General features: G+C 53.7%; 1 protein-coding gene across 2 annotated transcripts in view; it reads right to left on the bottom strand.

Annotated features, from left to right (window-relative positions):
* Nucleotides 1-4,105: 4,105 nt before the first annotated feature.
* The window catches only part of CFAP221 (cilia and flagella associated protein 221), a 111,822-nt gene continuing 101,277 nt past the window's right edge, over nucleotides 4,106-14,650 (bottom strand). Inside the window, exons 20-24 of one of the 2 annotated variants that reach the window (XM_029071160.2) lie at nucleotides 12,852-12,952; nucleotides 9,056-9,148; nucleotides 5,694-5,840; nucleotides 5,464-5,523; nucleotides 4,106-4,614 (exon numbers count right to left, since the gene is read on the bottom strand). In XM_029071160.2, the coding sequence (XP_028926993.1) occupies nucleotides 4,464-4,614; nucleotides 5,464-5,523; nucleotides 5,694-5,840; nucleotides 9,056-9,148; nucleotides 12,852-12,952 (552 nt within the window). In that variant the 3' untranslated portion in view covers nucleotides 4,106-4,463. The remainder of the gene's footprint in view (nucleotides 4,615-5,463; nucleotides 5,524-5,693; nucleotides 5,841-9,055; nucleotides 9,149-12,851; nucleotides 12,953-14,650) is intronic. The other variant, XM_029071167.2, reaches the window with a different exon arrangement.

The raw sequence follows: 14,650 nt of genomic DNA, 5'->3' as shown, positions 1-14,650 counted from the left end.
TCCGGGAAACCGAGGTTGGATAACGTTTCCAGGAGCAGGTGGTGGCCCACGGGGTCAGAGGCAGCCGAAAGGTCAAGGAGGATGAGGATTAGAGGCTGTTGGATTTGGCTAGAAGGAGATCAGCGATGACCTTTGAGAGGGCGATTTCTGAGGAGTGAAGGGGACGGAAGCCAGATTGGATGGGATCAAGGAGAGAATCAGAGGAGAGGGATTTGAGACAGCTAGTGTGGACGACTTGCTCCAGGAGTTTGGAGAGGGATGGTCGGAGGGAGATGGGGCGATAACTGGAGGGAACCGTGGGGTCGAGGAAGGGTTTTTTTTAGGAGAGGGGACACGTAGACATGTTTGAAAGCAGTGGGGAAGAAGCCATTGGAGAGCGAACTGTTGAAGTTGGCTGTTAAGGGGGGGAAGGAAGGGGGCAGCAAGAGGTTTGATAAGGTGCGAAGGAATGGAGTCTGAGGTGCAGGTGGAGGGGGTGGATTTTGAGAGGAGGCAGATCTCGGGGGAAGGATGGGAGAGTTGAAGACGTGGCCAGAAGGAGGAGGGACTGAGGAGGGACAGGGGCGATGTTAGGAGGCTCACACCCGATCATGTCAGTTTTCTTACCAAAGTAGGTGGCCGGGTCTTTGGGAGCAAGGGATGGGGGAGGTGGGGGGGCAGGGGGCCTCAGGAGGGTGTTAAATGTCTGGAACAACCGGCGTGGGCGCTGGGCAGGGGGGTCAACAAGGGTGGAGACGTAGTTTTGCCGGGCAGAGGAGAGGGCAGAGTTAAAGCAGGAGAGGAGAAACTTAAAGTGGACAAAGTCAGCCTGATGTTTAGATTTCCTCCCGCAGCCCTCTGCGGCTCGAGCGCAAGAGCACAGGAGGCGGACGGTGGTGGTGATCCAGGGCTGCGGATTAGCGGTAGGAGATCGACGAAGGGACAGCGGGGAGAGTGAGTTGCGTTCAGTAGAGAGGGTGGTGTGGAGAGCGTCAGTTTGGTCATCAAGGGCGGGTAGTGTGGGGATGGAGGCTAAGGGGGCCGTGATTAGTTGAGGAAATTGGATGGGGTCAAGGATCGGAGGTCCCTGTTGGGGAGCGGTTCAGATTTACGGGCAGGGGGTGTGTGGGAGAGGAGGCGAGAGAGGAAGTTGTGGTCAGACAGAGAGATTTCAGAGTTGGTCAGGGTAGAGATTGTGCCAGGCACTGTGCTAAATGCTGGGGTAGATGTAAATTAATCGGGTTGGACACAATTCAAGTCCCACATGAGACTCACACTCTTCATCCCCACTTTACAGAGGAGAGAACCAAGGCCCAGAGAAATGACTTTCATTCATTCAGTCGGATTTATTGAGTGCTTACTGTGTGCAGAGCGCTGTACTACGAGCCTGGGAAAGTACACTATAACGATACTAAAAATGGTGGTATTCGTTTAAATGCTTACTAGGTGCCAGGCACTGTACTAAGTGCTGGGGTGGATACAAGCAAATCAAGTTGAACACAGTCCCTATCCCACGTGGGGCTCACCGCCTCCATCCCCATTTTACAGAGGAGATAACTGAGGCACAGTGAAGTGACTCGCCCAAGGTCACACAGGAGACGAGTGGCAGAGCTGGGATTGAAACCCAGGTCCTCTGCCTCCCAGTCCTGAGCTCTAGCCACTATACCTCACTACTACTCAATATCTATTTCTTTACCTGAAGTGACAACTGAGGATTTCTTTGCGGGTTTGTTGAATTTATTACTTATTTTTGTTAACTCCTCTCATTATTCTGTGAATTTGTCTTTTGCCCCCTTGCATCGTGAACCCCATTTAGGTCAGCGCTTAGCACATGGCCTAGCACTCGGCGTAGTGGATAGAGCCAAGGCCTGGGAGTCAGAGGACCCAGATTCTAATCCCGGCTTCTCCATATGTCTGGGCAGGTCACTTCATTTCTTTGGACCTTGCTTTCCTCAAGTGCAAAATGGGGATTTAATCCCGGTTCTCCCTTCTGCTCCGACGGTGAGCACCGTGTGGGACATGATCAGTGTCGGACCTGATGATTTTGTCTCCATCCCAATGTTCATTCAATTCATTCAATAGTATTTATTGAGCGCTTACTATGAGCAGAGCACTGTACTAAGCGCTTGGAATGAACAAGTCGGCAACAGATAGATTAGTGCAGTGCTCGGCACATAGTAAGAGCTTATCAAACACCAAAATAAAAAAGTGAGAGATGTCAAACTTCGGCCACCACCTGCCTCAATCACACCTCACACATGCCATTCACCTCACACACACCACACATCATGATGATGAGGATGATGGTATTTGTTAAGCGCTTACTATGTGCCAAGCACTGTTCCAAGCTCTGGGGTAGATACAAGGTCATCAGGTTGTCCCCCGTGGGGCTCACAGTCTTCATCCTCATTTGACAGATGAGTTCACTGAGGTGCAGAGAAGTGAAGTGACTTGGCCAAAGTCACACAGCTGATAAGTGGCAGAGGCGGATTTAGAACCCACCACCTCTGACTCCCAAGCCTGGGCTTTTTTCACCAAGCCATGTCGCTTCTACAGTCATACCACATATACCTCATACTACCCACCACATACACCACACACATGACATAGATCACAGGCCACACAAACCTCACATGTCACGCATCACACACCACACGCCACACCTAGCATTCATTCATTCCATCGTATTTATTGAGCGCTTCCTGTGTGCAGAGCACTGTGCTAATCACTTGGGAGAAGACTGTAAGCCCGTCAATGGGCAGGGATTGTCTCTATCTGTTGCCGAATTGTACATTCCAAGTGCTTAGTATAGTGCTCTGCACATAGTAAGCGCTCAATAAATACTACTGAATGAATGAATGAATGAATGAATGAGAGGACAATATAACGATAATAATAATGATGATATTTGTTAATTGCTTACTATGTACTGGGTTCTGAACAAGTGCTGGGGTGGATATGACACGGTATAGTAGTTAGACCTGGGAGTCAAAAAATCATGAGTTTGCCGCTTGTCTGTTGTGTGGCCTTGGTCAAGTCACTTCCCTTCTCTGTGCCTCAGCTACCTCATCTGTAAAATGGTGATTAAGACAGTGAGCCCTATGTGAGATGGGGACCGTTCCAACCCCATTTGCTTGGATCCACTCCAGCGCCTAGGACAGAGCCTGGCCCATAGAAAGCGCTTAACAAATACAATAATAATAATAGAAGCAAATCGAGTTGGATGCAGTTCCTGTCCCAGTCTTAATCCCCATTTTACGGATGAGGTAACTGAGGCACAGGGAAGTGACTTACCCAAGGTCACACAGCAAACAGACACATTCCCTGCCCACAGCAAGCTGACAGTCTAGAGGGGGAGACAGATATGAAGAAAAATAAAGATATGGATATAAGGGGTGTGGGGCTGGGAAGGGGAGGGAAAGCAAAGGGAGAAAGTCAGGGTGACTCAGAAGGAAGTGGGAGATGAGGAAAAGTGGGGTTTAGTCTGGGAAGGCCTCTCGGAGGAGGTGGGCCTTTCGTAAGGCTTTGTACGGGAGGAGAGTGGTTGCCCGTGGGATTTGAGGAGAGAGGGCGTTCCGGGGCAGAGGCAGGACGTGGGCCAGGGGTCTGTGGTGAGATAGACGAGGTGAAGGAACGGTGAGAAGGTTGGTGTCAGAGGAGCGGAGTGTGCGGGCTGAGAAGTAGGAGAGAAGCGAGATGAGGTAGGAGGGGGCGAAGGGGGAGGGGGCGAAGGGGTGGACTGTTTCAAAGCCAACGGTGAGGAGTTTGTGTTTGATGCGGAGGTGGAAGGGCAACCACTGGAGTTTCTCAGGGAGTGGGGAAACAAGTCCTGAAATTTTTTTGTAGAGAATGAAAAGCGATGTCGAAAAATCCCCCACTCCACACCACGCAATGCAACACGCCGCAGCCCACTCCACACATCGCATATCACACACCACAGGCCACACGTGGGGTGCTAAGTTTTGTTAGCTCTTTGTTAAGCGCTTACTATGTCCCAAGCACTGTACTGATGGTCTGACCTCTCACGCCACACGTCACACGCACCGCAAACAGGCCACACGCATACGCCACACGTATCACGCATCACCCTTCACACATGCCACACATCTCACACACGCCACCCACCTCCCATAAGCGACGCTTTATTTTCGAGACTCGCGATGAAAACGGAAGCTCCATTTTGGGGACGTCGGGAGGACCTGACTCGTCTCCGGCGTCTCCAAGGAACTGGGGTGCCCCAGGGCAGGGGCTTGGGGGGGAGCGGTCTCATCATGACTGGGAGGGGCCCAGGTTCCAGGGGTCATGGGGCTGGGGTCCGGGGGTCCTTGGAGTCCCAGGCTTGGGGTCTTGGGAGACTGGGGCCGGAGGCCTGGGGATCTAGAGCGCCTGGGAGTCCGAAGGCTGGGGGCTTGGGAGTCTTGAATCTGAGGTCTGGGGGTTTGGGGGTCTTGAGTCCGAGGCCTGAGGGTCGGTCTGGGTGTCCATCACTCCAGGATGAGGCTTTTGTCGAGGCAGGCGGATTTCAGCTTCTCCAAGTGGTGCACGAGGCGGGTCCTTAGTTCCAGAGTGGCGGGGACCCCTCTCTCGGACATGGGGGTCCTGGGGGTCCCGGGGCCCCGTGGCTCCTGGGACAAACTGCCGAGCCGGGTCGGGGAAGGGGGAGAGGTCAGTCCTCAGGCAGCCCCCCGACCACCTCCAGCATCCCCCCACTTCCCGCCACCCAACCAGGGAGGGGGTGGGTCGGGGTCGAGGTGGGGGGCGGCGTGGGCTGGGATCTCAAAGGGTCTGGAGGGGAAGGGGGAGCTGGCTGTGCGATCGGTCAGCGTGCCGGACAGTCACCCAGTCAGTCCGCCATTCGTATTTATTGAGCGCTTACGGTGGGCTGAGCACTGGAGAGGACACTGTACTAAGCAATTAGTAGAGTGCTCTGCACACAGTAAGCGCTTAATAAATACGATTGACAAACGACAATATAACAGACACATTCGCTGCCCACATCGGAACGCGTCTATTCGGTAGGCGCACAAATAATAGCATAGATTGATCGATGCGGGCCCGGGGGGTGGGCCGCTGCTGGGTGGTCACCCGCAGACCGAGGTGGGGGGTGGGACCCAGTTGGGAGAAAGAGGATGGGGTGGCCCAGCAGAGGGTGGGATACGGGGGTCAGGACCTGGCTGGGGAGGGGGCGAGGGGAGGGGCATCTGCTTTGCGGTCACATGCAGACTGAAGGTGGGGGCGGGGGCCTGGCTGGGGAGGGGGTGTTTGGGGGCTTGTGGTCTCCTGTAGACCGAGGTGGGAACAGGGATCAGGGGCCCGGGTTGGGGGGTGGATGGCCACACTGTGGTCACCTGCCGCCCTACGTGGGGTCAGGGGTCAGGGGCCCAGTTTGGGAGGGTCGGCTGCATTGTGATCTCCTGCGGACCAAGGTGGGGTCGGGGGTCAAGGGCCTGGGAGGGGAGGGGGTGGTCGGGGTCTTTTGGTCACCTGCAGACGGAGGCAGAGGAGCCGGAGAAGGCCCGGGTCTCGGCGGGCGGGACCGGGCTGCTGGGAGAGAAGGGAGGCACAGACGTTTAGGAGAAAACAACCCCGGGACCCCCTCCCGGTTCCACACCCCTCCCCCTCCCGAAAACCCGGCCCATGCCCTTCCCCAGGCTCGGAGGTCCCAGGCCTCCCCAGCCCCCCGGCCCCGTCCTGTCCCCCTCGACGGTCTGCACCTGTCCTCCAGGATCTGGCAGCTACCGAGCAGGGGGAATTCTGCTTCCAGCATCGCCGGGGTCAGGTCGAGGGTCAGGTCAAAAGTCAGGTCAGAGGTCAGATGCGGGGCCTGGGTGTCGTCTCCGGGCAGCGCCCCGGCGGGCTCCCTGGCACGGGACCAACGTGGGTTTGTTTGGGGCATGGGGGACACGGGGGTCAGTCGGCACCTACCCCGACCTCTGACCCCACAGGCAGAAGAAGCTCCCTCCTGTTTCCTCTCATTTCCTTTCTCTCCCTCCCTCTGGTTTTCTTCTCCCTCTGGTTCCTTCCTTCCTTCTTCCTTTCTCTCCCTCCTTCTTTCTCCCTACCCCTCCAGCCCTCCCTCTTGCTCCCTCCTTCTTCCTCCCTCTCCCCCTGGCTGCCTCCTTCCTTCTTCCTCTCTTTCCCTCTGCCCCCTTTTCCTTCCCTCTCCCCCCACTCCTTCCTTCTCCCTCCCTCTCCCTCCAGCTCCTTCCCTCTTCTTCCTTCTCCTTCTGGCTCCTTTTCTTCCCTGCCTCTCCCTTCCTCTCCCTCCATCCCTCTGGCTCCCTCCCTCCCTCCCTCCCCAGTCTTCCCTCTCCCTCTCCTTCCCTCCCTCTCTGACCCCGACTCCTGTCTGGGAAATGGGGGTCTCCCCAGGGGTGGGCCTGCTCAGGGAGGGGAAGGGCCAGGGAATGAACGGTCAGCGGGGACTGCAGCTGCTGGGCCGGGAATCTGACCGCTAGGGTCTGCGTCCCTTGATCACTTAGCTACTCACTTCTGCTCCCAGCCAGTCAATCAATCAGTGGTATTTACTGAGCGCTTACTATGCACAGAGTAATGGACTGAGCGCCTGGAAGAGTACACTACAACAGAGTTGGTAGACGTGATCCCTGTCCACAGCGAGCTTAGAGTCTAGAGGGGGAGACGAACATTAATAGAAATAAATAAATGTCAGAGGTGGACATAAATGCGGAGGGGGAAATTAAGGAGCAAATCCACGTTCAAGAGGGAGAGGGAGTCAGGGAGATATCTAGATAATAATGATAATTATGGTATTTGTTAAGCGCTTACTATGTGCCAAACACAGTTCTAAGCGCTGGGGGGCATACAAGGTAAACAGGTGGGGCTCATAGTCTTAATCCCCATTTTACAGATGTGGTAACTGAGGTCCAGAGAAGTGAAGTGACTTGCCTAAGGTCACAGAGCAGACAAGAGGCGGAGCTGGGATTAGAGCCCATGATGTTCTGACTCCCAGACCCGGGCTGTCTCCATGCTCTGCACATAGTAAGCGCTCAATAAATACCGAATTGTAATAATAATAATGTTGGTATTTGTTAAGTACTTACTATGTGCAGAGCACTGTTCTAAGCGCTGGGGTAGATACAGGGTAATCAGGTCGTCCCATGGGAGGCTCACAGTTAAACCCCATTTTACGGATGAGGTCACTGAGGCCCAGAGAAGTGAAGTGACTTGCCCACAGTCACATAGCTGAAAAGTGGCAGAGCCGGGATTTGAACCCATGACCTCTGACTCCCAAGCCCGGGCTCTTTCCACTGAGCCAGGCTGCTTCTCTACATTCCAAGTGCTTAGTACAGTCCTCTGCACATAGTAAGTGCTCAATAAATACTATTGAATGAATGAACGAAATACCGTTGACTGACTGATTGATTGATTGATGATGCCAGACAGCTTCTCTAGATCCTTTCACTCGACTGCTTCCTCTATGTCTAATTCATTTCGATGTCTGTCTCCCCTGTAATATGTCAGCTCCTGGAGACCAGGGATGGTGTCTACTACCTCTCTTGTCCTCTCCCCAGCGCTCAGTCCAGTGCTCTGCACACAGTAGATTGGAAGCTCCTTGAAGGCAGGGATCAAGTCTACTCACTCTACTGTCCTCTCCTCAGCACTCAGGGCAGTGCTCTGCACACAGTAGAGTGTCAGGTCCTCAAGGGCAGGGATCGTGTCTACCAACGCTATTGTCTCTCCCAGGCATTCAGCACAGTGTTCTGCACACAGTAGTCTGGAAGCTCCTTGAGGGCAGGGATCATGTCTACTGACTCTATTGTCCTCTCCCTAGCTCTGTGCTGAGCTAGTTTTCAGTAAATCTGATTGATGGATGGATAGATTAATGAACAAATCCTGTGTGGCCGGTTGAGTCCAGCCCTCTGTTTGCTCCTCTCCACCCATCTCTCTCTCGAGAGGGAAAGAGAGGAAGGAAAAGAGAGAGGGGAGAAAAGAGAAGAAAGAGAGAAGAGAGAAGGAAAAGAGAGAGTGAGAAGGTGTGAGAGAGAGTAGGAGAGGGAGAAGAGAGAAGGGGGAGGGAAAAGAGAGGAAAAGGGAGAAAGGCAGAGGAGAGAGAGAGAGAGAAAGGGAGAAAGTGGGGGAAAAGAAAAAATGGGGGAGAGGCAGAGAGAAGGGGAGAAGGAGAGAAAGGGGAGAAGGAGATAGAGAAAGGGGGAGGAGAGGGGAAAGAGAGAGAAAGGAGAGAAAGAGGGAGAGTGAAAAGGAGAAGAGAGAGAGAAAGGGGAAGGAGAGAGAAAGGGGGGAAGAGAGAGGGGTGAAAGGGAGGGGAGAGAAAGGGGAAGGAGAGAGATAAAGTGGAAGGGGAGAAAAAGAAAGGGATAGAGGGAGAGTGAAAGGGAGAAGACAGAGATTAGGGGGAAGGAGAAAGAAAGGGAGGGGGAGAGAAAGGGGAAGGAGAGAGAAAGGGGGAAAGGGAGAGAGAAAGAAAAGGAGAGGGGGAGAAAAAAGAGGGAGAGTTGAAGGGGAAAGGGGAAGAGAGAGAAAAGGGAAGGAGAGAGAAGGGGGGAGAAAGGGAGAGAGGAGGAGAGAAAGGAGAAGGAGAGAAAAACGGGGAAAGGGAGAGAGAAAAAAAGGAGAGAGGATGGGGCAGAGGCTGTGTGGGGAGAGAGTGGCCGGGGTAGAGGCCAGGCGTGGGAGAGCAGATGTGGTAGAGGCTGGGTGAGGGGAGAAAGGATGGGGCGGAGGCCCGTGGAGGGGAAACCAAATCGGGTGGAGGCCTTGTGGGGGTAGAGTGGCCGGGGTGGAGGGCGGGCAGGGAGACAGCAGATGCTGTGGAGACCGGGTGAGGGGAGACTGGATAGGGTGGAGGCTGTGAGGGGGAAGAGCAGATGTGGTGGAGGCCGGGGGGGGGGGGCAGAATGGACGAGGTGGAGGCCAGGTAGGGGGACAATGGACGGGACGAAGGGCGGGTGAGGGGAGAGTGGATGGGGTGGAGGCTGGGTGGGGTGAGAGTGGCCAGGGTGGAGACCGGGAAGGGGAGAAGCCGGGCAGGGGAAGGCCGGACAGGGGGAGGCCGGGCGGGGGAGGCCGGGCAGGGGGAGGCCGGGAGGGACCATACCGCTGGACGATGTGCTCCGCGTCTTCCTCTGGCAGGTGGTCCAGGAGGGTGGGGCCGTCCAAGGGGAGCAGGTCTGCATTGAAGCGGTCACAGCTACGGGAGGCGAGACCCCCATGAGGAGCCCCGTCCCCTCCCCCTCAACCCCCCACCAAGCCCGACCCCGGTGACGCCTTCTCCACCTCTGGGTCCCGGGAAGGCTGATCCTCCCGAGGTTCCTGAGGTTCCTGAGGCTACGGGGGCTCTTGAAACTCCTTTTTTATGGTATTTGTTAAGGGCTTACTGCGTATCAGGCACTGTCCTAATAACACAAGCTAATAATAATAATAACTGTGGCAGTTAAGCGCTTACTATGTGCCAGGCTCTCTTCTAAACGCTGGGCTGGATACAAGCACACCGGGTTGGACCCAGTCCTTGTCCCCCGTGGGGCTCGCAGTCTCCATCCCCATTTTACAGAGGAGGTAACTGAGGCACGGAGAAGTGAGGTGATCTGGCCAAGGTCGCACGGCAGACAAGAGGCGGAGCCGGGATGAGAACCTGCGACCTTCTGACTTCCGGGCCTGAGATCGATTGAGAAGCCGTGTGGCTCAGTGGAAAGAGCCCGGGCTTAGGAGTCAGAGGTCATGGGTTCTAATGCCGCCTCTGCCACCTGTCAGCTGGGTGACTTTGGGCAAGTCACTTCACTTCTCGGTGCCTCAGTGACTCATCTGTCAAATGGGGATGAAGACTGGGAGCCCCACGTGGGACAACCTGATGACCTGATATCTCCCCTAGCGCTTAGAACAGTGCACGGCACATAGTAGGCGCTTAACAAATGTCAACATCATTATTATTGAGAAGCAGCGTGGCTCAGTGGAAAGAGCACGGACTTTGGAGTCAGAGTTCATGGGTTCGAATCCCGGCTCGGCCACTTGTCTGCTATGTGACTTTGGGCAAGTCACTTAACTTCTCTGTGCCTCAGTTCCCTCATCTGTAAAATGGGGATTAAGACTGTGAGCCCCACGTGGGACGACCTGATTCCCCTGTGTCTACCCCAGCGCTTAGAACAGTGCTCGGCACATAGTAAGCGCTTAACAAATACCAACATCTATTATTATTACGCCATGCTGCTTCAGGTTGGACGCAGTCCCCGTCCCACATGGGGCCCACAGTCTTCATCCCCGTTTGACAGATGAGTCCACTGAGGCCCAGAGAAGTGACTTGCCCAGGGTCACCCAACAGCTGACGAGCGGCGGAGCCGGGATTAGAACCCAGGTCCTTTTGCCTCTCAGGTCTGGGCTCTATCCACTCGGCCTCGCTGCTTCCTTGTGCAGGGAGGGCACTGTCCTAGCCGCTTGGGAGAGTGTAGTAGAGACAAAAAATCCCCCACCCTTGAGGGTCTTCCAGGACCAAGCACCCTCCCCCCGAAACTGGGACTGGGGGTACCGGTGTCCCAGTGCACGCTGGGAATCTTGACTGAGCGACAAGTCGAACCCGTGGCTCGGGACAGATGGAGAGAGATCAAATGCTCAAATCCGACCGTGACCCTTCCCGCCTTCAAAGCCTTATTTAAGGCCCAGCTCCTCCAAGAGCCTTCCCAGACTAAGCCCCGCCCTTCCTCCGAATAATAAAAATAATAACTGTGGTATTTGCTAAGCGCTTACTGTGTACCAGACACTGTGCTACTCACTGGGGTGGATCCGAGCAAATCGGTTTGGACCCAGTCCCTGTCCCACGTGGGGCTCCCGGTCTCGATCCCCATTTGACAGATGAGGGAACCGAGGGCCAGAGAGGTGAAGTGACTTGCCCCAGGCCACACAGCAAACAGATGGCAGAGCTGGGATTAGAACCCAGGTCCTCTGACTCCCAGGCCCAGTGCTCTAGTCAATCCCGGCTCTGCCACTTGTCAGCTGTGTGACTTTGGGCAAGTCACTTCACTTCTCTGGCTCAGTGGAAAGAGCCCAGGCTTGGGAGTCAGAGGTCACGAGTGTGAATCCCGGCTCTGCCACTTGTCAGCTGTGTGACTGTGGGCACGTCTGTGCCTCAGTTACCTCATCTGTAAAACAGGGATGAACTGTGAGCCTCACGTGGGACGACCTGATTACCCTGTGTCTACCCCAGCGCTCAGAACAGTGCTCTGCACATAGTAAGCGTTTAACAAATACCAAAGCTATTATTATTATTATTCTCTGGGCCTCAGTGACCTCATCTGTCAAATGGTGATGAAGACTGGGAGCCCCAGGTGGGACAACCTGATGACCTTCTATCTACCCCGGCGATTAGGACAGTGCTGGGCACATAGTAAGCGCTTAACAAATATCATCATCATTATCATTACGGTTATTTTTCATTTCTCTTCACGTCTTTCTCCCCCTCTAGACTGTAAGCTCGTTGTGGGCGGGGACTGTGTCTGTTTCTTGTTGTACTGTCCTCTCCCAAGGGCTTAGGCCAGTGCTCTGCACACAGTAGGCGCTCAATAAATACAACTGAAGAATGACGATGGACACAGACAGAGGGATGGGCAAACAGACTCACCGAGACGGACAGAGACAGGCAGAAACCCAGAGACAGAAAGAGGCGGAAGACAGAGTTAGAGACACGGAGACAGAAAGGGAAAGACTCGCTGCTTTTATTCATCCCCCCTTCCAGCGCCACATCACGTAAATCAATATCTGTCATTTTATTTATTTCTATTTACGTGTATCTCCCCCTCTGGACGTAAACGCCTCGTGGGCAGGGAACGTAGCTGTTTGTTATTGCGTTGTCCTCTCCCAAGCGCTTAGCACAGTGCTCTGCACACAGTAATCGCTCAATAAACGATTGACTGACTGACTGACGTATCCAGAAATAATAATGTTGGTATTTGTTGAGCGCTTACTACGTGGAGAGCACTGTTCTAAGCGCTGGGGGAGATTCAGGGGAATGAGGTTATCCCACGTGAGGCTCCCAGTCTTCATCCCCATTTTACAGATGAGGGAACCGAGGCCCAGAGAAGTGAAGTGACTTGCCCACAGTCACACGGCTGACGAGGGGCAGAGTCGGCATTCGAACCCATGACCTCGGACTCCCAAGCCCGGGCTCTTGCCACTGAGCCACGCTGCTTCTCTAATGATGTAGAGAAATACATCATAAATACATCAATGTAGATCAATACATCATACTAGAAATGATGTATTTCTAGTCCCGTCTGCCTCCCCTTCTGGATTGGAAGTTCACCGTGGGCAGGAAACGCTGAGGGAAAAGCATTCTCAGACACCAGATTGGGGGAGCCTAAATCAATCAGCCAATCAGTGGTATTTACTGAGCGCTTCGTGGGTGCAGAGCACTGTACTCTGCACTTGGAAGAGAACAGGAGCCTCAATCAACCAGTCGGTGGTATTTATTGAGCGCTTGGTGGGGGCAGAGCACTGTACTATGCACTTGGGAGAAAATGGAGGCCTCAATCGACCAGTCGGTGGTATTTATTGAGCGCTTAGTGGGTGCAGAGCACTGGACTCTGCACTTGGGAGAGGACGGGAGCCTCCATCGACCAGTCGGTGGTATTTATTGAGCGCTTAGTGGGTGCAGAGCACTGTACTATGCACTTGGGAGAGGACAATATTACAGTTGCCCGACGAATACAAATCAACAAATGAGGGACGTGGACGTACGTGGGGCCGGGAGGGGGGGATGAAGAAAGGGAGCAAGTCCGGGCGACGCAGAAGGGAGCGGGAGAAGAGGAGAGGAGGGTGCAATCAGGGAAGGCCTCTCGGAGGAGGTGTGCTTCGCCGCCTGCTGTGCTCTGTGCTGGACGCCCCCGAGCGGGTCCACTCCAACTCACCCCTGAGAGACACTGTCTCTTCCCGAGTTGGAAGGAGCCAGCGAGGTGGTCAGGGTGACGGAGGGGAAAGTCTTCCAGGTCATGACTCCGGGGATGATTTCCTGGAGAGAGGCACGGGGTACTGTTATAGACCCCCCCCCTCCACCACAAGCTTCACCCCCTTTAGACCGTGAGCTTCCTGCGGGCAGGGAAAGGGTCTGATCTATTGTGCGTTCATTCATTCCATCGTATTTATTTATTCATTTGATCTGGCAGGGACCGTCTCTACCTGTTGCAGATTTGTCCATTCCAAGCGCTTAGTACAGTGCTCTGCACGTAGTAAGCGCTCAATAAACGCTATTGAATGAATGAATGAATATTTATTGCAATTAAGTTGTCTAGTTTTTGTCCGTCCGTCTCCCCCGATTAGACCGCGAGCCCGTCAATGGGCAGGGATGGTCTCTATCTGTTGCCGGATTGGACATTCCAAGCGCTTAGTACAGTGCTCTGCACATAGTAAGTGCTCAATAAATACTACTGAATGATTGAATATTTACTGCAATTAAGTTGTCTAGTTTTTGTCTGTCCGTCTCCCCCGATTAGACCGTGAGCCCGTCAGTGGGCAGGGACGGTCTCGATCTGTTGCCGAATTGTGCATTCCAAGCGCTTAGTACAGTGCTCTGCACATAGTAAGCGCTCAATAAATACTATTGAATGAAATACTATTGAATGAATTCGATCGTATTTAATGAGCGCTTACTGTGCTCAGGGCAGTGTACTAAGCGCTTGGGAAAGTACCGTATAACAGTAAACAGTGACATTCCTTGCCCACAACGAGCTCACAGTCTAGACTGTGTTGCATTAGAGTGTAGAGTCTATTCATCCATTCATTCAATCGGATTTATTGAGCACTTACTGTGTGCAGAGCACTGTACTAAGCGCTTGGAAAGTACAATTAGGCAACAAATAGAGACAATCCTTACCCAACAACGGGCTCACAGTCTCGAAGGGTCTAGAGTGTATTGTTATGATGTCCTCTCCCAAGTGCTTAGTACGGTGCTTTGCACACAGTAAACGCTCAATAAATACCATCGAATGAATAATAATAATAATCATGGTATTTGTTAAGCGCTTACTGTGTGCCAGGCACTGTACTAATCACTGGGGTGGATCCAAGCTAATCGGGTCCCATGTGGGACTCGCAGTCTCCATCCCCGTTCTACAGATGAGGTCACTGAGTCCCAGTCAGTAATAATAATAATTATTATGGTATTTATTAAGCACTTACTATGTGCCAGGCACTGTACTAATCGCTGGGTTGGATCCAAGCTAATAGGGTTGGACCCAATCCCTGTCCCACGTGGGGCTCGCGGTCTCCATCTCTATTTTATAGATGAGGTCACTGCGGCCCAGTCAATAATACTAATAATTATTATGGTATTTGTTAAGCGCTTACTATGTGCGAGGCACTGTACTAAGTGCTGGGGTGGATCCAAGTAAATCAGGTTGGACCCAGTCCCTGTCCCACGTGGGGCTCTCCGTCTCAATCCCCATTTTCCAACTGAGGTCACTGAGGCCCAGGAAAGTGAAGTGACTTGCCCGAGGTCCCCCAGCAGACAAGTGACAGAGTCGGGATTAGAACCCAGGACCTAGGCCCCTGCTCTAGCCACTACGTGAGAGAAGCCCCTGACCCAGGGATGGCCTCCTGGACTTTGTCTCCTTTGGGGACTGTAGGCCTGTCAATGGGCAGGGATTGTCTCTGTTGCCCAATTGTCCATTCCAAGCGCTTAGTACAGTGCTCTGCCCATAGTAAGCGCTCA

The sequence above is a fragment of the Ornithorhynchus anatinus genome, chromosome 1, assembly GCF_004115215.2.
Source record: "Ornithorhynchus anatinus isolate Pmale09 chromosome 1, mOrnAna1.pri.v4, whole genome shotgun sequence".
Classification (NCBI taxonomy): domain Eukaryota; kingdom Metazoa; phylum Chordata; class Mammalia; order Monotremata; family Ornithorhynchidae; genus Ornithorhynchus; species Ornithorhynchus anatinus.
The sequence above is the reverse complement of the archived record's forward strand: the minus strand, read 5'-3'. Positions and strand labels throughout refer to the sequence as shown.